This window comes from Phoenix dactylifera, chromosome 17, assembly GCF_009389715.1.
Source record: "Phoenix dactylifera cultivar Barhee BC4 chromosome 17, palm_55x_up_171113_PBpolish2nd_filt_p, whole genome shotgun sequence".
NCBI classification, from domain to species: domain Eukaryota; kingdom Viridiplantae; phylum Streptophyta; class Magnoliopsida; order Arecales; family Arecaceae; genus Phoenix; species Phoenix dactylifera.
The window spans coordinates 15,135,161-15,159,166 of NC_052408.1; the positions used below are offsets into that span (position 1 = coordinate 15,135,161).

The 24,006-nt window shown below is 39.4% G+C and overlaps 4 protein-coding genes across 19 annotated transcripts; 3 read left to right on the forward strand and 1 right to left on the reverse strand.

The window, feature by feature from the left end:
• The first annotated feature begins 1,038 nt into the window (after positions 1–1,038).
• Positions 1,039–3,315, forward strand: LOC103705545 (5-amino-6-(5-phospho-D-ribitylamino)uracil phosphatase, chloroplastic). Its single transcript, XM_008789299.4, has 2 exons — positions 1,039–1,233; positions 1,524–3,315. Exon 2 carries the CDS (start codon positions 1,771–1,773, stop codon positions 2,929–2,931), a length of 1,161 nt encoding a protein of 386 aa, XP_008787521.1. The 5' UTR covers positions 1,039–1,233; positions 1,524–1,770; the 3' UTR covers positions 2,932–3,315.
• Positions 3,316–5,807: 2,492 nt separating this feature from the next.
• On the forward strand, positions 5,808–12,946 carry LOC103705544 (pentatricopeptide repeat-containing protein At5g14770, mitochondrial). 8 transcript variants are annotated; one of them, XM_008789298.4, is made up of 3 exons: positions 5,808–10,544; positions 11,351–11,527; positions 12,478–12,946. In XM_008789298.4, the coding sequence occupies exon 1, from the start codon at positions 6,837–6,839 to the stop codon at positions 9,831–9,833; it is 2,997 nt and encodes a 998-aa protein (XP_008787520.2). In that variant the 5' UTR covers positions 5,808–6,836; the 3' UTR covers positions 9,834–10,544; positions 11,351–11,527; positions 12,478–12,946. The 8 variants fall into 8 exon arrangements, with proteins under 8 accessions (XP_008787520.2, XP_026659855.2, XP_038971118.1 ...); XM_026804054.2 differs by lacking the exon at positions 12,478–12,946 and adding an exon at positions 11,820–12,277; XM_039115190.1 differs by lacking the exon at positions 12,478–12,946 and having other exon boundaries at positions 5,808–6,783; positions 6,814–10,544; positions 11,351–12,277.
• A 1,113-nt stretch (positions 12,947–14,059) lies between these two features.
• LOC103705543 (GMP synthase [glutamine-hydrolyzing]-like) lies at positions 14,060–18,594 on the reverse strand. 2 transcript variants are annotated; one of them, XM_008789295.4, is made up of 6 exons: positions 17,948–18,593; positions 17,165–17,415; positions 16,695–17,070; positions 16,396–16,527; positions 16,128–16,303; positions 14,060–14,631 (listed from the first exon to the last, which is right to left on the reverse strand). In XM_008789295.4, the coding sequence occupies exons 1-6, from the start codon at positions 18,515–18,517 to the stop codon at positions 14,508–14,510; spliced, it is 1,629 nt and encodes a 542-aa protein (XP_008787517.2). In that variant the 5' UTR covers positions 18,518–18,593; the 3' UTR covers positions 14,060–14,507. The 2 variants fall into 2 exon arrangements, with proteins under 2 accessions (XP_008787517.2, XP_038971121.1); XM_039115193.1 differs by lacking the exon at positions 14,060–14,631 and adding an exon at positions 14,639–15,694 and having other exon boundaries at positions 17,948–18,594.
• A 254-nt stretch (positions 18,595–18,848) lies between these two features.
• On the forward strand, positions 18,849–22,358 carry LOC103705541 (gibberellin 20-oxidase-like protein). Of its 8 annotated transcripts, XM_039115197.1 has the most exons (6): positions 18,978–19,274; positions 19,510–19,610; positions 20,401–20,502; positions 20,582–20,664; positions 20,765–20,830; positions 21,588–22,358. In XM_039115197.1, exons 4-6 carry the CDS (start codon positions 20,591–20,593, stop codon positions 22,210–22,212), a joined length of 765 nt encoding a protein of 254 aa, XP_038971125.1. In that variant the 5' UTR covers positions 18,978–19,274; positions 19,510–19,610; positions 20,401–20,502; positions 20,582–20,590; the 3' UTR covers positions 22,213–22,358. The 8 variants fall into 8 exon arrangements, with proteins under 8 accessions (XP_038971124.1, XP_038971125.1, XP_038971122.1 ...); XM_039115196.1 differs by adding an exon at positions 18,849–18,971 and having other exon boundaries at positions 19,121–20,502; XM_039115194.1 differs by having other exon boundaries at positions 19,510–20,502.
• Positions 22,359–24,006: the final 1,648 nt, after the last annotated feature.

The window sequence follows — 24,006 nt, forward strand, 5'->3', positions numbered from 1 at the left end:
AGATGGATGAAGTTTAGACTAATTATTATGAAATAAATTGCATTTATTTGGATTTAATTAGGTCTAGTGCAACTACACAAAATCCACATCAAATTTGATCAAAACTCTTGAGGGTAGATCAGATGTAATTTGCTTTGGACCAGACTAGATTCACCGACCACAAAAGCCAATGGTATCCTACCAGGCATCTACAAGAGATGCATTAATGGCAGAGTTGTACATAATTCGATTGTCAAGTGCGAAAGCTCACTGGCCAAGTAGACTCCCGTGCCTTCTACAAACAATATATCCATTTATATAAATATATATATTAAAATATTGAATGACTATTTTATTAGGTGTGTATCGCCTAACCGTACAGTATGTAATAATAAATATCATATTCTAAAAATTATATATCGATTTACCTAAAAATATATATTAAATTATTGTTCGATGTATATTAGAAAAGCTTATAGTATGTATCAAAAAGCCGACGAATATGTATTACTTGACCATGTTGTGTGTACTGGTGAGCATCATATTATATAAATTATATATTGATTTATCTAAAGATGTGCATTGGGATGCTAGGTGATTATATTGCTAGATATGTGTCAACTAGTTATACTTTAAAAATTATGTATTAATTTATTTGAAGGTACGTATTAAGTTGCTTCTAGGTGTGTATCAAAGAAGCTTAGAGTACGTATCATCAGAAAGTTGATGAGTGTATATCACTTGAAAAGAAAGAAAGAGGATGCGGTGCACGATTGCTATTAGTGCATTAATTTTTTTTAAGTTATAAAATTGATGAATTTTGTGGGTAGAATATATATATATATATATAATATATATATATATATATATTAACTTTTTTGTTTTTTTTTAAGATGAGCATAAAAAAATGATAAAAAAAAATTTGTCCCATACCCATACGATCCACCGTGGTGCCCGCCCCTATGATTTTTGTTCCATTGGCAGGCTCAGCCTTTCATCCGTTCCGGGATATTGCCGCACTACTCGCCCTCTCCAATCCGGACGCGCGTCGGTTACTGCCACCAAAGATCACCGGCCCACCCGGTGGACTTGGAAGCCGAATGAGAGCTTGGAGACGCGGATAAAGCAAGAAAGAAAGGCCGCTTGACGAAGGAAACCCGCAATCTCTCTCCCTTTCCCTTCCTCTCGATTCGGCGTCGATTCCGCCGCTTTTTTTGACCGTCCGATCCGCCATCGACGGCATATTCTCTCCAGGTTCTATTCTTATCCCGTTCCCTTCTTCTCTGCAAGAATCTCTCTTGTGAATGCTGAAATGTCTGCAACGATTGAGTTCTTGTTTGTCTTTGGCTTGATTTCTGAGACGATTTTGCTTATTTTTGGGTTTTGGAATTGGTACTGGCTGATGGCTGTCTTGTTCTTCTTCTGGCCTAATCTTTTTGTTATCGGATTAAAATCGGATTTTTATTTGTCCAATTCTGTATTGCTTTCTTGATTATTTTTTTCTCATTTGATTTGGCGGTTGGTTTATATGTTTGATCTGATAGTTTCTTGGACAACAAGAAAGGCAAGATTTGGGAATTTGAGAGAAATTGAAGAATTTTGATTCCGGAAGCAATCGAAGAAATATCCTTTTTTTTAGAAGGGAATTAGGGTTGGTCTTCGGAGGTTATTGTTGAATTTATAGCTTCAGCTCAAGAATTTGGAAAGGGATTCATCGAGGAGGAGGGGTGAGAAAAGGGAGCTCATTTGTTACCAAATTTGCGCTGCTCTTTTTGCTGTGCTTTTGCCACGATGGTCGATTCGATCGGCGCGAGCACGTCTGTTATCGGGCATCGCCTGCCCTATCAAAGGAGGATTTGCTTCAGAGATGCCGCCTCCCACAAGTCGCCTCGTTTTGTGCGGTGCCAGCTCTTCTGCAAACAATTCATGGGTCAGCGTTTGGTCCGCTCTTCAACCACTCCTGGTGCGGTAACCATGCAGAAACTTGATGGATTCATGGTTTCAACCATCAAGTCATTGGCGATGGAGTTGACGAAGGAAGCGCCTTCTCCAAAAGATCGGAAGATGCCTCATGATTTCGATTATGCCACAGATGTGGGGTTGAATTCTGGTAGATTGTGGCCGCCATCAAACAAGGCTGACAATCCAAAGCTTCACAATCCGTTGCTTCGGCAAGAAAGAATGGGCTGTGGGTGGTTGGGTGCGATCTTCGAGTGGGAAGGGGTGATTGTTGAAGATGATCCCAATTTGGAAAAGCAGGCATGGTTGGTACTGGCCCAAGAAGAAGGGAAATCACCTCCCCCGGCCTTTGTCTTGAAGAGAATAGAGGGTATGAAGAATGAGCAAGTGATCTCAGAAGTTCTCTGCTGGTCGCGTGACCCCTCAGAGCTCCGCAGATTAGCCACTCGGAAGGAGGAGATATACCGAGCTCTCCAAGGTGGTGGATTCTATCAGATAAGGTCTGGGGCACAGGAGTTCATGAGCACTCTTGTAAACCACAAGATTCCAATTGCGGTGGCGTCCACTCGCCCGAGAAAGGGCATCGAAGAAGCAATTGAGGCTGTTGGCATGCAGAGCTTCTTGAATGCGATTGTGGCAGCAGAGGATGTGTATAGGGGGAAGCCCGACCCGGAGATGTTCGTGTATGCAGCGCAGCTCCTTAATTTTATACCGGAGCGGTGCATTGTATTTGGGAATTCCAATTCAGCAGTGGAGGCGGCACATGATGCCTGTATGAAGTGTGTGGCTGTTGCAAGCAAGCACCCGGTTTATGAGCTTGGCGCGGCGGACCTTGTTGTGAGGCGTCTCGACGAGCTCTCCGTTGTCGACTTAAAGAACCTTGCTGATATTGACTCTCCAGAGTTTGATTCGGGAGAGCCGGAGGTCGAATTGGAGGAGGAAGAAGACCCATCTCGATCTTCATCGGTGGCTGTGGATGATTTCTTCTGGTAAGACTTCTACCATGTACAGTTTATTGTTTCCCTGTTCCTGTGCATAACATTGAGTCTTAAGGTATGCAGGAAACTGGGGCTTACTCCCTAGATTTGTAAAATGTCATTATCTAATTGCCTCCTTAGAACACTGTATATATTAAATGTTAAAGAGGATAAGGAGGGGGAAAAAAATCAGTTGTTAGGTGGTCTACATTGGACTACTACATATGCTGAAATGTATGTATTGATTTAATACTTCTGCTGGTAATGGTGTATTGGTATATAATGATCCACCGACAATTTCAGGATAAAAATCAGTTAGGTGGTCATGTGCTTAAATTTATGTATTGTTTCAATACTTCTGCTGGTAATGGTGGATTAATATATGATGATCTATCATCAATTTCTTCTTTTTTGAGGGCAGATTTGCCATTAAATTCATGGAAACAAAATCAGTTGGTAGGCGGTCTGCATTTGCTGAAATTTATATATCATGTCAATACTTCTGCTGATAATGATGGATTGGTATGCAATGATTTATCATCAATGTCAAGAAAATTTCACATAGGTTAGTTGAATGTTAGTATGCAATGATTTATCATCAATGTCAAGAAAATTTCACATAGGTTAGTTGAATGTGAATCTTTTAGAGGGCAACATTGACAGGTTTGCGTTCCTAAATATAGCCATTGCTGAAAATTTAGCCAAACAACTTGCCCACATCTGTATCAGATAGGGGAAAATTCTAGTTAAATGAAGAACCATGATTCCTGTAACTGTCAGTCTTTTTGAAGACGGCAAGGTAAGTAGAAATTGATTTTATATTTTATGCTGCCATTCAACATGTTTTTCCTTCTATGTTTTTTCAAAAAAAAAAAAAAGAAAAAATTTTGATAGCCTGCATTCATATATTATATTACTTTGACGTAGAACAATTTTGATAGGTCTTGTAATTAGCCTAGTCATATTAGTTGCTGTGCAATTATGAATTTGTTATCTAAATTATGAGATGATGTGCAATTCAACGGAGCGCTACATGGTTGTGACGGATAAATCATGCAAATGATTGTCTAGACAGTAGTTGATGAGGCATGAGATCGACATGGCATATGGTAGTTGTATTAATATAAGCAAAAGACCTAGATTACCATGCTTTTGCCACTTGGGCTAAACGATGCTCAGCATGGACAGCACCATCTACTTTTTAGTGTTATATTCATGGCATCTTCCTATTTGTGACACTTCAAGGTAAAAGTGGTATGGAATGTAATGTCTTATCATATTTTGATATACTGTCCCATTCTTTGCCTTCAATCGATTGAAATTGGGATTGCTGCTTCTAATCATCAGTTTGAATTCATCAACATCAAAGAATAGAAAAGAATGAGGAAGAATCAACTTGATAACAACTTACTCCTATATATATTATTGTCTTAACAATAAAATAGCAATTTTTTACTATTTGGGAATAATTTATCTGGGAATAAAAATTGATTTGGTCAATATGCAGAGAATTTGCCCATCAAAAATCAGGAATTGCTAAAAAATAAATATAAAAAGAATTGAATAACTGTTTAACATATGGCAGAACTTGCAAAAGAGCACGAGGGAGGGAACAATACGACTACCAATAGTGACTGCTGCCATGACAATTGCATTGAGGATATAATTAGGCATTCAATGCCATGATACTATTATTTCATCGATCGTTACATAATTTTTGAACCGCTTGGTTGTTTTGAAATAATTTATTCAATATTTTGGTTGATGAATTATTCTTGAATAATGAAAGTTAGAAATAATTCAGAATTCTTGAGGAAATCATGATAGGGCTAAAATTGGATCGGATACTAGCATATCCATATCTCATATTCATAGTTATTTTGTTTGACGAATACGAATACGAATTTTAGTCGGATGCAAAAATTTATATCTATATTCATTTTATATGGATACAAATACAAATCAAATACCAAAGATATGTATATAAATATGGTTATAAATCAGATAATGAAATTTCATGATACAAAATCAAAAATATTAGTAAGTGAATGATAAATCAAGTAAATAGTATGTTAATGTTGTCATTTATTTTTTTTAAAAGTTTATGAGTATCATATAAAATTAAATAAAGTTACAAATGGAATCAGATATTCGCATACGGATCGGATAGTTGTCTATTTATATTTATATTTTTTTTTGACGGATATGGATGCAAATACGGATGTTAGTCGGATGATCAAATTTCTATTCATATCCGGATATATTCGGATACGAAAACGGATTCGAATGGATATTATCTAATCCACTCTCACCCCTAATTATCTTGATTCTATTCTATTTTTTTTTTAAAATCTATTTTCATATTTTTGGCTGGGAGCTCTATCATCTCCTCAACACATCATATTGAAGGAAAACACTCTACTTCTGCACCCTAATGCTCGCTTGATTATCCATTCCTGACATGGAGCTGCAAGGTTGTTTGACATGTTATATGTTGACCCTTGCTATAGGTCTAGTTGCAAGATGCGTTAAATTTTTTTTTTTTGTTCAGAAAGCCTGCAATTAAAATGCAAATCTACATAGCAATTGTAGCTCGACTTGCGGCTAAATCGGCTATGGCAAGTGTTGCAAGTTTGGGCATGCAGTCATCACTATCAGGCTCCATGCTTCAAGACAGGGATGGTGATAGGCCGGTACAGAATCAGGTCAGATGTAAAATAAATCAAAAATCTCTTGATTTGAATTAATTTTTTTATTAAATAAATCAAAAATTTAAATTTAAAATTAATTATTTTATCATAGGTAGGAAGTTCAACTAAGATTTTTTTTTTTTTTTTTTTTTTTTTTTTGTAACGGCAACTTACACGCTAATATAACTAACAAAATTAAAAAAAAGAAGTTGACAAAAAGGCTAGAGCACTGATGCACCCTTGCCTCAGATAAATTCTTTGAAGTAATGAGCTGTAAATAAGGCTACCTAATCAGTTGTTATGTTTGCATTTCGAGTGGGCCATGAGAGACCATACTCGAACATAACAAAGCTGCAGGTTCGAACTCTCACCGAAATTTCGGCTCCATATCCATTTTATCACTGTGGCCATATCCATTTTATCACCGTGTCCGAGCCCTCCTCGTACCAGAATGCAGCAGCACCCGTCCAAGGTTAAAAGCCTTGCCAGGGTCCCATTCGCCTGCCCCCGCCCATCCCGCCTCCCGAACTGGCTCCTTTGTGCTCCCTGATCCAAGAACCCCGCTTATCCGAGCACCGCACGCCCGCCCCCCTCGTTCCCCCTGCCCTCGCTTTTGGCCTCCCGCCCTCCACACAGCCTACCTTGCTGAAGGTCAAGCCTCTTCCATGGCCCTCCCCCTTGAATTGCCCCACCCCCTACCTCTCCTGCCCCCGCTTCCCTTCTATGGCCTCTCTGAAAAATGGCGTCTCCGCCCTCTTTTCCTAGGATTTTCTCCACTGTCAGTGTTGATGACACCGTTGTTGACAGCAGTGATGAGTGGCCGGCGAGCAAGTTGAGGGAGAAGTCCATCCAGACGGCTGCTCGATCTTTGCATCCCCTCCCCTTCCGGTGAGGACTTCCTCCATCTCTCTCCTACGTCCCAATCTTCCCTCCAAAAGGCCCTTGAATTTGGAACGGCGCAAGAGCAATCGGAAAATTACCTTTTTTCCTCACGTGTGATGCACGTGATGACTTTCTTTAGTTCTCCAAACTCGAAAAAGGTACGATTTCGAGAGAGAGAGATTCGACGTGTCTTGTTGAAATCTTTTCTTTCCCGATCCCATTTCCTCTTTCCCTCTCCCCTCCCGGCAACCGAGACTGCCGCCGACTCTCGCCGGTGCTTCCCTCTCTCTCTCTCTCTCTCTCTCTCTCTCTCTCTCTCTCTCTGTGTCCCCTCTCTGTTTCTCTCACCATGAAGCCCTTGAAGCGGATCAAAACCCTCGCTTCCCCCAATCCCCACTCTCTCCCTTCCCTCTCCTCTCTTTTCTCGTCCTCTCCCCCTGACCAAAAACCCCTTCTCCCGTCTCTCCCATCCCAAAACCCTCATCAAACCCACGAATCCCCTCCCCAATCACCCATCCCTCCTTCAAAATCCCACCTTTATGCCTCCTTCTTCTGCTCCCTAATCGAAACCTACATCTCCTGCTCCCAATTCTCCAACGCGATCACCGCCTTCCACCACATGAGAACCCTCGGTCTCAACCCTACCCTTCATTCATGGAATCGCCTCCTCTTCAGGTTCAACTCATCGGGTTTAGTCTCTCGGGTGCCGCTCCTCTACTCGGACCTCCTCCATTGCCGCAGAAAACCCAATCTTTTCACTCACAACATCGTCATTCACGCCTTGTGCAAAATGGGCATGCTCGAAACGGCCTTGAATCTGCTGCGAACCGTTGAAGCTGATACCGTGAGTTACAACGCTGTAATCTGGGGGTTCTGCGAGCAAGAAATGGCCAAAATAGCGATCGGGCTCTTGTCGGAGATGTTAAAGAGGGGGTTTCAATTTGATACTGTTAGTTGTAATACTTTGGTTAAGGGATTGTGCCAAAAAGGGTTGTTGGATGATGCTGAATCGTTGATGGAGATGTTGGTTAGAGGAGGGATCGGTAGGGATCTTGTCGGGTTTAATACTCTAATTGATGGGTACTGTAAACTTGGGAGTATGAGTGGGGCTACTCAGTTGGTGGAGAGAATGAAAGGCAACAATACTTCACCAGACATCGTCAGTTACAACACTCTGATCGATGGGTTTTTTAGAATTGGGGAGTTTGGGATGGCAAAGAATCTGATGGACGAAGAAAGGCTGGATTTTGAGCCAAATGTTATAACACACACAACTTTCGTTGGAGCTTATTGCAAAAGAAAAGGGCTGGAAGAAGCGTTTCTGTTGTATGAAGATATGGTGAAGAGTGGGATCTTGCCAGATGTGGTTACTTATAGTTCTCTTATAAATGGTCTTTGCAAGAATGGTAAATTATCTGAAGGGTATGCACTTTTGAGGGAAATGGAGAACATGGGTATTGCACCGAACCATGTCACTTACTGTAATCTAATTGATACATTGTATAAAGCTGGAAAAGCTCGGGAGGCATCTATGCTTCAAGGTGAAGTGGTTGCTCGTGGTGTTGTCATGGATTTGGTCTTGTACACTGCTCTGATGGATGGACTTTTCAAAGCAGGAAAAGTTGATGAAGCAGAGGACGTGTTTCAGCTGATTTCATCACTTAATCTCATTCCGAATCATGTTGTTTATTCAGCATTGATTGATGGGCATTGCAAGGCTGGAAATATGCAGAGCGCAGAATTAGCACTTCTGGAAATGCAGAAAAAGTCACTGAGTGCAAATGTCGTAACTTACTCTTCTATCATCAATGGCTATACCATAAAGGGAATGCTCATAGAGGCGGCTGATGTTATGAGGAAGATGAAGGAAAGGAACATCCCCCCCAATGTTGTGACATATGGAACTCTCATTGATGGCTTCTTCAAGATGGGAAAACAAGATGCAGCTTTTGAAATGTACAGAGAAATGACAGACGAGGGCCTGGAAGTTAACAACTATGTCCTTGATGCATTGGTGAACGGGTTGAGGAAGAACGGGAAAATGGAGGCAGCAGAGAGCTTGTTCAGAGATGTGATGCGAAGAGGTGTTTTGGTGGACTGTGTTAATTACACCTCTCTTATGGATGGCCTTTTCAAAACTGGGAACGTGTCTGCTGCTTTCGGAGTTGGTCAAGAATTGATGGAGAGAAATCTAGTCCCTGATGTTGTTGTCTATAATGTCTTTATTAATTGTCTTTGCATGCTTGGCAAGTCTGGAGAAGCAAAATCTTTTTTCACTGAAATGAAAAATATGGGCTTAACTCCTGATCACGTGACATATAACACCATGATTAGTGCACACTGCAGAGAAGGATTGGTAGACAAGGCTCTTGAACTCTGTTATGAAATGAGGAATAGCGGTCTCGTGCCTAATCTCATGACTTATAATACCTTAATCAGAGCTCTCTGTGAGGTTGGGAATGTTGAGAAGGCAATGAATTTATTGAATGAAATGGCTCTTGCTGGATTTTGCCCAAATGCTTCGACTCATAGGAAAGTGTTGAAAGCATGTTCCAGGCAAAAGAGGGGGGACTTGCTTTTGCAAATGCATGAATGGATGGTAACAATGGGACTACGCTCTGATATAACTGTTTACAATACACTAATTCATATTTTGTGTATACTTGGGATGACAAGGAAAGCTACCGGTGTTTTGAAAGATATGTTGGGAAGAGGGATATCAGCAAATACAGTTACTTTTAATGTTCTTATGCTTGGACATTGCAAGAGTGGCCATCTAGATAAAGCCTTTGCTACATATTCTCAGATGCTACATGGAGGTGTTTTGCCGAACACCGCAACTTATAACACTCTGTTAGGTGGCCTTTCATATGCTGGAAGGATAGGAGAAGCAGACAAACTAATCAACGAGATGCAGAAAAGGGGACTAACTCCCAACAATGTTACTTATGACATACTGGTTTCAGGCCATGGAAAGCAAGGAAACAAAAAGGAATATGTAAGGCTATACTGGGACATGGTGAGGAAAGGCTTCATTCCTAAAGTTAGCACGTACAATGTGCTTATCAGTGATTTTGCCAAGGTGGGAATGATGAAACAAGCTAAAGAGTTGTTTAATGACATGCAGAAAAGAGACATATTGCCTAATTCTTCAACATATGATATACTGATCAGTGGGTGGTCAAAGCTATCAAATGGAGCTGAAGTGAAAAGGCTTCTGAAAGAGATGAATGAAAGGGGCTTTTCTCCTTGTGAAAGTACGCTTCGTTCTATCAGTAAAGCCTTTGCAAGACCAGGGAAGAAGTGGCTGGCTCACATGTTATTAAAAAAGATGTATAAAACTTAAGATGGTTAAATTTGGGGTTCCTTGCCAATTCAAGTACTAAAAGCTGGACTAGTTTGAGACAAGTTGTGATCTGAGTGCCAATTTCAACTGCAATTAGCAGAAATGCTATAATGATGGCTGTGTTCCATACATCACCTGGTCCACATATTGACTATTCCTGCAATCATTTTCTTCAGCTATTCAATCAGGTATCAGGAATGTCGAGCTTCCAAATTTCTTCAGCCAAACAGGCTTGGTTCAGAAAGTTCGGTTGTATGTGAACAGTGACATCTTAACAGGATGTCCTTGATAGCCTTATGCCGCTTATTTCCTAGCTACACAGTTCAGTTGGGCTGCGAACTTTTATATTGTTTTATTCACAAATTATTATTATTATTTTGAACCGTATGCATCCAAAGGTGCACGTACGGTTCCTAAAGGAAACAATTTTGTCTTAAGAAAAATTCCTGCAGCTACCATTGTAACAGCGTAAGGATCGGAATAGGTCCTTCCATGGTATCACATGTAACCATACGCGGAGGGGGAATAGTGCAGATTCTGTATATTGTTTAGTTCACAAGTTATGGATACGCCACCCATAATGGAATAGTACAAAGCACAGGTGCTATTAACTGCTTGAAAGTGAAGGCACAGGCTTAACTGATCATATTGAGCGTTTTGGCTGCCTGTCTACTACCATGTGTTGACTTGCTCCTCATCTACTTCTTTAAGGTATGGATCTTGACCTCTGGAGCTTTTATTGCAAGATTTTAGTTTAGGATTTCATTAGAAAACATGAAGTGCTTTAATCAACTAAACTTTGAGATTACAGATATCGTGCCATATGTTGTGTTTTTGATACTCAGGAGCATTCTGATTTCTATAGTACCCAGGCTTGGTTGAGTAGTCGTCAGTGAATTAAACATGATTGAAATGTGATGTATCTATTAAGAAATTGGATTTCCACTGGTCTTTATGTTGGGAGTGTCATTGGCAATTTTGGCATGTCTTTTGCTTTTAATATTAGTAGTAATTTATAGAAATTATTTACATATTAAACTTTCTCCACTTTTAATCTTTCAACGTCCCCTGCTTTGTCATTTCAAGGAATGTTAATTTATAATTCCACCTCTTTTTGAGTATTCTTAATTTATAACCAAATTTAGTGCTATCATTGCCTTTCCTTTATTTCAGACTATCTTCTATTTTCTTTCTTTTCCTTTTTTTCTGAACAGAAGGTATTTTATTTCAAACTATCTCAAATATGCTGGCTCGGTAACACTATTTTTCTTTTATTGCTAGTTATAGAAGAAGTCAAACTCAGAAGTGTTCTATACAAGCAACAAGTGTAAAAGTGAACTTCTCTTCTAGAAACTATCTTCTCTTTGGATTAGTTTGCTCCTTGAAATGCAAATTTTTTCTTTATTTTCTTTCTCTGTTATTTTTTAGAATATGACTAATCTCACTTCTGTCCTTAAGTTGGAATGTAAGCTTTGCAAATCTGCTTTGTCGTCTATATAATCTGACTGTTTTCACAGGTCATTTTTAGGTGGGACTGGTAGGATTAATTTTCTTGGTCACTATGGCTTAGTGGAGTAGATTTCTTTGTTTCTGTGAGAAGGATCAAGCTACAATTTGGGAAAAAAAAGGATTCTGTGCCCTTTTTCTCTTCTTGAAGGCTTATGCTTGTTAGCATCTCCATGAAAGATTGAAAGGTAAGACAGCCTTTTCATAATATGCTGAAGTGCCAGCTCCTTTCATGAGTTGCCTTTTCCTACCTTATTCATAGTTACAAATCCACCAACTCATTCACCAACTTTCAGTTCTTGATGTTGCCTTCATAGGCAAAGTCTGTTTAGGATGGATGGAAGTCTTAAGGTTCTCTCCATCTCAAGTTCAACTAATTAGATGAGAACTTTCTGTTTTAATTTGAGAATTCCATCCATGAGTAGGTGGGGATTAGGCATGTTGGTTAAATAGAAAGTATTTATTTCCTCCCTTGTTCAGGTACTCGATGTATTTCATTGCTCATGAAATTCCATGTGGTTCCGCTTCATCCAGAGGAGCAAAACTTCCAGACTGTCAGGGAAATACATTCTATAGATAACCATGCCAACAAGTCTATAACTTCAACTTAATCCATCACAAGATATCCTTTGTAATTCTTTGAATCAAAAGAAAATTGGCCATTACCATTTTAGGCAATGCCAATGGTGCCAAAGGTCCAAAAAAAATTTTCTCAACTTTTTGCAAATATTTACAGGCGAGTCAATTCTTGTGTTCCTGGATTATCCTGTTTTCAGAATAAAGCAGAAGCAATTGGTGAAGCATGTCCGCATGCAGCTTAACAGAAATCAGGATATAATGAAATAAGTTTTTTTTTTTTTTTTGTTGTGGAAGGAGTTTGATTAAAAATATCAAAACAAGCTACAAAATTTGGCTAATGGAGATGATTCCTTTCCTTATTGACTTTGTGCAACTGTTTTTCTTTTCATTTTTTTCAGTTTTCATTCTCTATTGGCTTCTCTCTTGCACGTTTACCTTCTTGCGCGAAAGAGAGGTTAGGGAGAGAAGCAATAAGTATTTTGTAGAAAAGTGAATCTACTGAAATAGTCTTGCATATCTCCATCTATATGTTTTTATTTTATTTTATTTTTTGAAGTAGAAGGGAAGAGTGGAGCTCCACGTACTTCATAAAGACAATGGAGAAATTCAGAAAGGATTACAACAAAGGGGGAATAGAAGTTGAGAGACAGCAGATTAGAATGTTGAGACAATTTCTTCTGTGGCAGGAAAATAGATGAGGTCATGAAGAGTCTAAAGCACGGTAGAGGAGTCCAGTGGTGTTTTGAGAATTTGCTGTGATAGTGAGACAGTCAAATTACTGCGACTGTTGCAGCGGTTTAATACTTTGTTAAAGCAGGGAAAGTTTAGCGGATATGCTACAGCGTTGCCACCCCCGCCAAGTACCATTACCACGAGCAGCAATGATGCTTGGTCCTTAAAAAATATTGGGAGTTTTGGACTTGATTAAATCAACAAAGCAACGTCATAACCTGCATAATCTCCTCTGTTGTGAATGTCTGCAACTTTTCATTTATCAATAAAGAAATGGCCTCAATTGTTTGGATTAATGACGTTAAGTGTCGAAATTAGTTGTGGTTCTCAGTCTTTTCTTATAGAATTGGTCGCCTATTAGGGATTAGTTGGTTCTTATTATTGAGATTTTTTTCTTGAGAGGAAACTTTCATTTATTGAGATGTACCCTTCATTTCTGAGCCAGTAAATGTCCTAAAGCAAGTCGGAGAAGTTGATATCATTTGCTAGCAGTGTTGAAGTAATTGCCATTTAAAACAAGTTTGCTGCTGAGGTCTTCCCATCTGGCGACCTTTCTTAAGAAATGCGAAGTGATTAAAAAAATTTAAACCACAAAGATTCACATCATTAAACTTGCAATTGCTAGGGCCTTCACCCATTTTTGTTCCTGAGAACCGATACTGCACAGGCTCTCGGAAGGAGAAGAGAATGTCAGCTTAGAAAGTTTTCTGAGTGAAGTTCTGTGACCTTAAGAGATTTGTAACTATTTTGAGAAGCCCTGCATTCACGCATGGAGAAATTTTGTTGGCATATTCGGTTCAAGTACAAGGTATGGAAAACTGAGCCTGCTTGTATTCGTCAAAAACCCCAATGAAATCTGTGGTCCAAGAAATTTTCTCAACAAAACTCGGGTGTCCATTATCGCTTGTAGCTAGATCCAGATTGCTAACGGCGTTATCCTAAACAGTGAGAGAGATAAATGCATGTTGGAAGATCTGTCGGTCCCCATTGTTGAAAAGTCCTTTATCCAGATCTCTCCAATCCTAATTCTTAAAATCAACAAGACAATAAAAAAACAAAAAGGAAAGCTCAGTCACATTGACAGTATTCAATTGCACAAGGACCCTTCACATTAGTCATATCTTCCAGGGTCATACTTGCTGCTTCTGATCTGGTCCCCTCAGGTTCTATATGATTGATTGTCGCTTGGTATGAATACCTAAAAAGCGGATGGACTTCATTGATCACAGCATGGCTATTTGATCAACCTTTAGAAAGATTGCACATTTTTTTGAGCAGATATCGAGATCTATAAAGTTAACAACAAATTGGAAAATGCAGTTTTAAATAATGAGAAGACAAGGGAAAAATGCAGAGAAAATTACCAAGTAGATGAAACATCTTGTAGAAACAAGATGTTAACAGTAGCATGGTAATGGCGATATTTCCTTTGTAAATATTTGATTAAAGGATTAATAACTTCGGCTGCAAGTATGACGCTAAACAAAAGCAAGGCAATGATGTGCTCAGTCCCAGCATAGCAATTCATTAAATAATTTAGGGCGCCATCATGTTCAATATACATGATCTGTATACTTCGAAAGCCCACACTGGTAACACATCATCTGCCATGAGAAGAAAAAACAAGAAATATGACAGGGGAACGACCCATAAATATTTAATCTTGCCACTTCACACTAGACCCAGCCACTCTTCCTTGCTGTGGCTGGATCTATGCAATCATGGATAAGATCATAAGAATGAACAGCTGCTTGCTCAGATAACTGTATCATCACTTGGGTTCAAATTTTCAAGCCGTCTCAAATGCAGAAGACATTCGGCATGCTCCTGTTCCACCTGAAGGCTGCCAAATTGAAATTATTCCCATTCAACAGTTGCTGGTGGTTTTGATGTAATGTCTTGGCAGACTCTGTTTACACCCCGGACATTATTGCAGATCTTTCGAACCACGTCTACGAGAAATTTGTGGTCAAAATAATACCTGAACAAGATTTGTGTTGAAGAAGATATTGTTAGATATGAGAGGTTAATTAGGGTAAAGGGGCAAAAAGTGCATATATGGAACATCAAGCATCCATGATAGTAGCCTTTATTGCGATTCGAATACAGTGCAATGGTTCTGGCACGTGCTGATTGTGTCATCCAGGTTCACATATCATAAATCAAACAGGAGAAGTTCGAACATAAGATAAAGGACATCCCGCAGAGCCATACTTGTGGGCGTAACTTTGAAATATGACTGAAGACGACTAAAATAATTAAATCTTGCTGCTAGAGATGTTAAATCTGGTTTTATCAACTTTCTCATACCCTCATCCAGCATTCAAGTGCTCGCTACAATATGAAATGTAAAACTAGATTATATATATACCATTGTTATCTTCAGGTATTCAGACTAGTTCATTCTGTGGTCTGAAAATGCAGCCATGAAATAAACCATTAGGCTATAATTGCATGTGCAACGTCTGGTATTCTTAGTTTGTCTGGAAACATCTAAGTCAATAAGGAATACATAAATATGGTCTGGAAATGCATCAAAGAAATATCCAACAAGCTGGAGACTGACTATATCACACAGCCATGTACGGACCGTATAAATAATGTTGTTTTCATACTAAAAGTGCATATAGAGAAATTGTCTTGTGCACATGTCAATGCAATTAATGAAATTCATTTGCTGTCAGGCTCTTAAACAATCGCATCCATCTACAAGAAAGTCTTGATAAAATTTTCATTGAGATGCACATGTGCTATTTCCATCAGTACAGTTGCATTGTTGGCACAAGGAAAAGCTCCAAAAGAATTAACATTCAAGGGCAACACAGCCTGCCATACCTGCTATGTACTAGACAAATTCATCTTTGGTAGAAATACCAACCAATTACATAAAAAAACTAGAAGAACCATTAGAACTGAAACCGTGAAACCTAGCACCATAATGACAATATTACTGGCAAAAGCACATTTTAGACAACCATGTGTGTGCATTAAAAGACTTCCAACCAACAGAAAGGTATTTCCCTAAATATGCAAATGTCCACTACCTGAAAATAGAAATTGAAAAAAAAAAGTCAGTTTAATTTACTAATCATGCAAACTACTTTCTGAAGCCCACCAATTAAAAAGAAAAAATTGTTTCGGGCCCTGATCATCTTTATTCTCCTTGAATCTTTATATGAATCTTCGCCAAAACTTATACAAGAATGAAAGTTTGTTTTACTTGTAACATTTACTTCGCCATTAACCTTTTGAAGGAACACCAAATTTCATGTGCCAAATAATTGATCTTGTTTGTTCAATTCTTTGGAAGTTTGCATATGAAATTCACTGATCCTTCAGCTGTGTTTTTCTAGGAGGATGAAAAGGATCTAACAATAGCAAATTCTACTTTTCTGCACCTAACACATTAAATTTGAACATATCATTTATAAATATCAAAAAAGAAGATTAGTAAGTTAATAAAGAAATGTTGCTGACCAGTCTGCAGTCATTCCATCCTCACTAGTAATTGCTCTAAGAACAACTACATGAGAATGAGTTCTCTGGTCACCTTGAACCCCAACTGATTGTACTGGCAAAAACACAGCAAAAGCTTGCCAGATGGAATCATATAGACCAGCATCTTTTATTGATTGAATGAATATTTCATCTACCTGCGAACAAATGGAGAAATAGCTGTCATGGCACCACAATAACAAATATGATATACTCCCGGGAAATAATTAAACAAATAAAATAAGCAAACCTGGCGTAGAATCTCCAAGGCATTTCCTTCTGTAACATCACCCAAGACACGAACAGCAAGGCCAGGTCCAGGGAATGGGTGCCTCTTCAAAAATGATTCAGGAACATTCAGAATGCTTCCCAGTTTTCGCACCTTCAAGCAAAAGTGGCCACTTAGAATTTAAAGTGTGGAATAATCAAGAGCAGAATGTTTTTAAGAAGCTAGAATACACAACTCATTCTTTTGTTGCTCAAGTTACTAGGTGCTCTTAGGAAAGAAAATAAAAAAAAATGCTTGCATAATGTACTCAAAAGCTAAACCTCATCTTTAAAGAGGAGCTTAAGTGGTTCGATGAGCTTTAACTTCATGTCCTTTGGAAGTCCTCCAACATTATGATGGCTCTTGATTGTATGGGAGTGAGTTCTTCCACTTCCAGGAGGTGGGCATGACTCAATCACATCAGGATATAGAGTTCCCTGAACCAAGAATGTAGGTCTCTTTCCCAATTCTTTTTCTAACTCTTGAGCAAAATCATCAAAAATAGATATGAACTCCCTTCCAATGATTTTTCTCTTACACTCTGGGTCTTTAACACCTTTAAGCTTACTAAGAAATCGATCAGATGCGTCAACGCAAGTAACTGGCAAATGCAGGTCGCTCTGGAAGGTTGACATTACTCGCTCTCTCTCCTTATACCTACATACTAGAAAAAAGATATCAGCATTCACAAATTATAGATCTAGGATTAAAATGTAAACCACTTTTATTATAGATGAAATGAAAATCCAACCTCAATAACCCATTGTCAACAAAGACACAGTGCAGCCTGTCTCCAATCGCCTTGTGAACAAGAGTGGCTGCAACGGTGGAATCTACTCCACCAGATAATGCACAAATGACATGTTCATCTGGTCCAACCATTTCTTTGATGACTTTTATTTCTTCTTCAAGCACATCTTGCATCTCCCAATCAGCGGTTACTCCACAAACATCAAAAAGAAAGTGGCGCAGCGTCACCATTCCTTGAGGAGAATGCGTCACCTGCACAAAAGTTTTCTTAATAAAATAAATGAAAGAGAGCAGCACTGGAAGCACCGTATCAATGAAAGGATACTGGGTTAGTCAAATTGTCTATTAACAGTCTAATTCCAATTCCATTCATAAAGAAAGAAAGACAAAACACCAAAATCCATTACATTTCAGTAGTTTATCAAGTGGCAAGAGCTATAAACAAGCTATGATTCATTGCCGCACAAAAGTGTCATATGACCAACACAAAAGAAGTGTTGCTCTTAGCAAAAATACATAGGCAACGCCAATATTTCTTGCTCACGATGCTCACCATAAACCAGAAATTGGCAGCGTTCTGCAGCTCTTTATCTTATTAACAAAATTCACCATACTCACCAAACCATAATGGAATCATGGACAATTTTTTTTTCCTTCCTTAGTAGAAGCAAAGCAAGTCGACATTTTTCCCCTCAAAATTTTTTCAATCTAATCCCACATATAATAAAAGAATCAGATTGATATTCTTGGAATTGAACCAGCAAATAAATTTTCCAAAGATTACCTCCGGATGGTACTGAAGCCCGTAAAACCTTTTGGAGTGGTTCTCAATCGCTGCCACCGTTCCCTGTAAACTTCTCGCTGCCACCGTGAATCCCTCCGGCAACTTAACCACCTCATCTCCATGGCTCATCCACACCGTCTGAGTCCCGCCGAGGGCCTCCGGCCCGTAAAGCCCGCACTCCTCCTCCTCCACCGAGATCTCCATCTTCCCATATTCTTGCTTCTCTCCGACAGTGACCACTCCCCCAAGCTTCTGGACGATCAACTGCATCCCGTAGCAGATCCCGAGCACGTACACGCCGTTCTCCTCGGCATACCGGAGGAAGCCGTCGGGGAAGGAGGGGGCGCCGTCGGTGTGGACGGAATGAGGGCCTCCAGAGAGGATGACAACTCGGGGCTTCAGCTCGGCGATGCAGGAAAGGGAGGAGGTGCCGGAGATACAGAGGGACAGGACAGAGAGATGCCGGATCCTGCGGGTGATGAGGTGGGTGTACTGGGAGCCGTAGTCCAGGATCAGCACCAGGTTCCCTCCGCCGCCGCCGGAGGCCTTCGCTAGGGCAACGGTCTCCATTTTCTCCGGCGGAAGGCGAGGGCTAGGGTTTGCGGGTGGGGATTGGGATTAGGGTTAGGGTTTTGGGTGGGGCCGCATATAAGAGACGTCGAGGAGGCCAGGGTTCTCGTATTCTTTGATTTGGCGGGAATTCTCTGTTGATCGGGCTGATGGACCCTGATGGCTGTGTCTGGGCCGTCCGATTGGTATTCTCGTTGGCGACCGTGTCTTCGGTCCTATGGGGGAATCTACGGCCCGTGTTTTCTAAGCTATCCCTCGTGCCCGTCCGTAAAGGGCCTAACGAACGGCAGATCGTATTTCCGCATACAGTTGTTATGCGGTTCCTTATTCATAAATTCTCTTTGAAATTAATTGAAGTACTAATATGTCACACCCGGATCGGAAACACCCACGAATGCACCCACATACTGGCATTATCGGCGCACAAAGAGGACCTTTTCCCCGCCGGAAACCGGTATTGCCCGCCGTTCCTCCCCCCTACCCCCAACCGCGAACTCTTTCTTCTCCCAAAACCCTAATTCCCAAATTCCCGATCATTAAAACCCTATGCTTCGCTGGCTCAAGGCAAATGCTATTAAAAATTCGTGAATTCTACCTCTGTAGGGATCTCATCTGAATCCGATGGAGCGAATGGAGGCAGAAGGAATGGAGATTGCGGTTGGAGGGACAGGCGATAGGAAGGGAACAGGGAAGAAGGAAGCGAACGATCTGAGAGAGCGTCTGCTTGTTCTATTACCCTCTTAACAAAATCCCGGTGGTATGTTATTCTGTTTCAGAGTCCACCATTCTTTGCTTAAAAAATGATTTTCGTGATTAAAATTCGCTTCTTTGTTTCATTTGCACAATCCAGCGCCACAAAAGTAGACCCAAGAATATTTTTTTTATTTTAAATATTCTTGAATGCAAAATTATTAAAAGATGATACTCGAGCTGCCTTGCTACTATACTGAATAAGGGCTGGTTTTCTCACATTGCTTTCTAAAATTCTGAAGAATGAAGATTCAAGAGCAGCAATTTCGATGGAAGTTGGCAAGATTACATATATTTTATGCAAGTTGGGTTTATATATTGTGTTCTTGGCACAATGAAAAAGGTACTGCAAGTACATTTTGTTGATCAGAAAGTTTAGATTTGTTTGCATTGTAGGATACTTCTCATGCAATGCAGAAGTGTGACCTTTGCCTGCCTTGAAAGCTATAAGTTTTTGTTATTTATTCTAGTAACCATGGAATATCTAGAACAGTTAACACACTGTAATTCCGAGTCCAATCATATGCTCTCCTTTTGTTTCACTATATGACCCTGAGCCATCTTGCATCAATTTTCTCAAGTAGGAACGCATTGGATTTTTTTTTTCTTTTATTAACTTTCCAATTGGTCAGATCCCTGCTGTTTCTCCCACCTGCTAACATGGTGCTCCCTTCATTTGGTATCATCTGTTGTCCCTTCATTAAGAAAGTCTGATTTCGAAAAATTAGTTTTATGGTCTTATGTCAAACAACTAAATCAACAGAAAAACTACTGCTTTTCAAATCTAAAAATTTGCCTGGTTTACAAAAAAAAAAAAAAAAAAAAAAAAAGCGGTGATTTTATTGCTTCATTTGCTGTTTTAATAAATATAATAATATATACACATACATAATATTCTTATTTAAATCTTTAAATTTTGACAGGACTATCTGATTCTTTTCTGCTGTGAGTTCTTGGATCCAATTGCCATGTTAAATTTTGTGCCCACCCCATCCCCCTTTTTTATGATGTTCATTTTTGTTCGCATCTGACATCACTGTAATGTTTAATATTTGCAAGCAGGGGCTTTCCCAAAAATATTCTGTTGATGTAACTAGGTACAAGGAATTCTTAAATATTATATCTGCTGGCAGGAAGCACAAGTGCATATTTTTAAAGCTGGCATGCAGGAATATAGTAAAGCTCCAGATCATTGACCTCTTCTTCCTGAAAACCATGGGCATCTTGGTTTTAATGTGTATCTTATTGTTTCGAGTTGGTCTTGTTAACCAATTAGAAAAATCTAAACTGATACCCATGCATAACTGAATTTAGGAACAAAATATGAATGCGAGCACTTCATTGTCCTCGTCCTCCGAGCCTGCTTCTGGTGATTTGTCCAAATTAACTGATTCAAGGTCTCTCTCTCTCTGTGTGTGCGTGCGTGCGTGCGTGTGTGTTTGTTTTTGTTTGTCTTTCTCGCTTGCTAACATGTATTTATGTATACTACGACTGTAGGCATATATGTTACGTGGATAGTTTAGAGCCTAGGTTTTTGCTGCTGTATATTGCTCTATCATACAGGTAAGCAGTTTAATGAATGTATTTTTATTTAGTAGAACATAACAAGCCTCAAACTTCTCTTTATCATGTCCAGACACGCAAAGTCCTCTCTCTCTCTCTCTCTCTCTCTCTCTCACAAACACACGCACACACATAAGTGCCAGACCAACAGGATACACCAATTTCTCCCTTACTCATCATTCTTTTAGACAATGCCCAAGACTGAGCATTCTCTGCAGCTTCCCTTCCTAGACCTCTCGGAGCCCTTACTCCCTTCCACCCTCTCTTCCATCTCCCAAGCATGCAAGGACTGGGGCTTCTTTTACATCACCAACCATGGCATCTCCAAAGACCTCTACCAGAAAGTTCATATTCTCTCCAGACAAGTCTTCAACCTTCCTTTAGACACCAAACTCAAGTTAGGACCCTCATCCCCAACAAATACTTACACTCCTCAATTTATTGCTTCACCATTCTTCGAGAGCCTCCAAGTCTCTGGTCCAGACTATTATGCCTCAGCCAAAAACTCAAGTGATATCCTGTTTGGAACACCTGATACTAAATTTTGGTAAATCTACTAAACTTTTCCCTTCTCCATACTGGTCATGTTCTGTGTGAATTTATGTTATGTCTAGCATTTAGATCAAATAACCTTGCTCAAACACTTTGGTAAATCTACTAACTCTTCATCCTCTCCATACTTGTCCTACTCTATAATTTATAGTAGGTCTGTAGGTGTTTGTGTCTTCTTTGAATAACTTTGCTCTTATGTTTTCAGTCACATGGTGCAAGAATATGGAAGCAAGATGATGGAGTTATCAAATAAAATTGTGGCTGTTCTTTTGAAATGTTTGGGTGATGGACTTGAGTTCAAATACTTCGGTGACTTCAGTCTGTGTCATGGATATTTAAGGATTAACAACTACACCCCACCTGAGCACATCGAAACAGAAGATGTTGAAGGACTTGGAATGCACACAGACATGAGCTGTATAACAATCTTGTATCAAGATGCAATTGGTGGACTTCAGATGAGGTCAAAAGAAGGTGATTGGGTGGACTTGTTACCAAATGAAGATGCATTAGTGGTGAATATTGGAGACCTGTTGCAGGCTTGGAGCAATGGGCGACTAAGATCATCCAAACACAGGGTCGTCTTGAAACAGCCTGTCAACCGCCTATCTGTGGCTTTTTTCTGGTGTTTTGAGGATGAGAAGGTGATATTGGCTCCTGAAGATGTGGTGGGAGAGGGGAACCACAGAATCTATAAACCATTTGTTTGCCTTGATTACATAAAGTTTAGGGAGAACACTGAGGAAGGGAGATTCGACAGGGTTGGCAACAACGTCAATGGCTTCGCTGCAATCAGTGCTTTGAATTGTGATGAGAATATGTCAACATGAAGCTACAAGATGTTCATTTAACGTTCATTTGCTTGTGAATTTTTTCGATGTATAAGGTTATGTGACATAATAGTTGTGAAATTATGATGGTTGTATGATTGAAATTTACTGAAACAAAAGGCGAGTTGAGAGATGCATACTTTTTTCTTTTTTGGATATCTGTGCAAATGGAAGGAGGACCTGGGAGTCTAATATTTTGTATATTGCTGATTGTTGTACTTGAGTGCGTTAATGGTAAAAATTGTTCTGAAAGTTTAAAATTATCTGTTGAATTTACCTGCTTGCTTTGTTTGTTATTTGTTTGTTGTATGAGTACAGAGGAGATAGCTTCAATTCATTCTGAGAATAATTATTTTGCTCCCCACTATCCACTTTTCCTAAACTTCACTAGGACTAGATGCTTCTAGTTCATCGGTGCATTTATCATAACCATGCACTGGAATGCTACTAGCTCTTGGCAATGGAGTGTTATATTTGAAAGATCTTTGCTTTAGGTTGAAGACTTCTGAAGCCAATTATTCAAAAGAAGCAACCCATGGCTTTATCCTGTGGATGGTCATGCACTCATGTGAAGCCACAGGCAGGCCTGGAGACATTTTGTTGTCAACTTGTCATTTCAGCATTTCTGCTCATACTGGGATGAGGCAAGCTTGAGGAGATTCTTTGAACCTCTTCAAGGAGGTAGGCAGTGGCATCCCTGAGGAATTTGCTGTAGTAAAGTTTTTAAATGATGATCTCAAGGAAACCAAAAACTATGTCCCGTGGCCCAGTTCTTTTTTTAAATATACAACACACAAATATTCCCCTCCTACGAACAATAAAATTTAGTGGATGGTTTGAAAGACTTTTAGAGTGAAGAAAGTTTTTTACCACCGGACACCGGCTTTCATGAAAGCACCTTTGGGCTATGGTTTCTCGATCCTCTCTATCACTTGATGCTTAAGTTCGCAGGGCATCAGCAGATTCAAAAGCTGGCTGTGGTGCAACAGGAAGTAGAATCGACGTGCACAAACAAATGCACATATGCATGTACGTGCACGTACACATGCACTGTACATGCATGTGCTTCTTAATCAGCTATTTCTTGTGCAATAGTCAATAATTTTTTTTTTTTATTTCTTGCTGATGGCATAGTTTTCATGTGAAAAGATGATTGTATGTTGTGAGCTACTTTACATGGCATCCAGCAAAATGGTTGGTCTTTGGCTCTTTGCCTTATCATAGTGACATCAATCATTGCTCGTAAATTATGTTGACGGTGGTATACATCAAAAGTGTGTTATAAATTATACTCACTCAGTATTAGATATTTTCCGCACTTACAGCTGTAATCCAACTTTTCCAACTAATACTACTATCATTGTTGTTGCTGCTGTTATTATTGTTATTATTATTATTGTTGTTGTTCATATTATTATTGTTATTAATTTGATGGGCATATTCACTGCTTATGTTAGTAAAGTTTCTCCTCTCTTTCTCTTTCTGGCCGGCTCCACTTGAATAAAAAGACGAAGCAAACAACTTTCTTTAATTTAAAGTGAATCGAGTATGAATTTGATATCAGTATATATCTATATTTACCTATATATTTGTATCCATATATATTTATTATAAATAGATATGGCATAATTGAATATTAGCTATACAAACGTAAAATGGATAGTTAAATTATTAAAAGATAATTTAAGTTAAATGTAGGTGTTTCTGGAAGCTTTTCTAATGGAGGAAAAAGTAATCCTGAATGTTTTAAAACTTTCACAGGCGTCACGTGACCGTCGACTAATCGATCGAGTC

Bases quoted from the DNA above. Each gene is read 5' to 3' on its own strand.
- LOC103705543 (XM_008789295.4), bottom strand. From the start codon at position 18,517: ATGGAGACCGTTGCCCTAGCGAAGGCCTCCGGCGGCGGCGGAGGGAAC. The intron at 17,416-17,947 runs GTAATCTTTGGA...ACTTTTGTGCAG, and splicing joins GGCTTCAGTACCATCCGGAG to GTGACGCATTCTCCTCAAGG. The intron at 16,528-16,694 runs GTTTAGCTTTTG...TTTTGCTTGAAG, and splicing joins AGCTCCTCTTTAAAGATGAG to GTGCGAAAACTGGGAAGCAT.
- LOC103705541 (XM_039115196.1), top strand. From the start codon at position 20,591: ATGAATGCGAGCACTTCATTGTCCTCGTCCTCCGAGCCTGCTTCTGGT. The intron at 20,665-20,764 runs GTCTCTCTCTCT...CTACGACTGTAG, and splicing joins TCCAAATTAACTGATTCAAG to GCATATATGTTACGTGGATA. The intron at 20,831-21,587 runs GTAAGCAGTTTA...TTATGTTTTCAG, and splicing joins TATATTGCTCTATCATACAG to TCACATGGTGCAAGAATATG.
- LOC103705544 (XM_008789298.4), top strand. From the start codon at position 6,837: ATGAAGCCCTTGAAGCGGATCAAAACCCTCGCTTCCCCCAATCCCCAC.
- LOC103705545 (XM_008789299.4), top strand. From the start codon at position 1,771: ATGGTCGATTCGATCGGCGCGAGCACGTCTGTTATCGGGCATCGCCTG.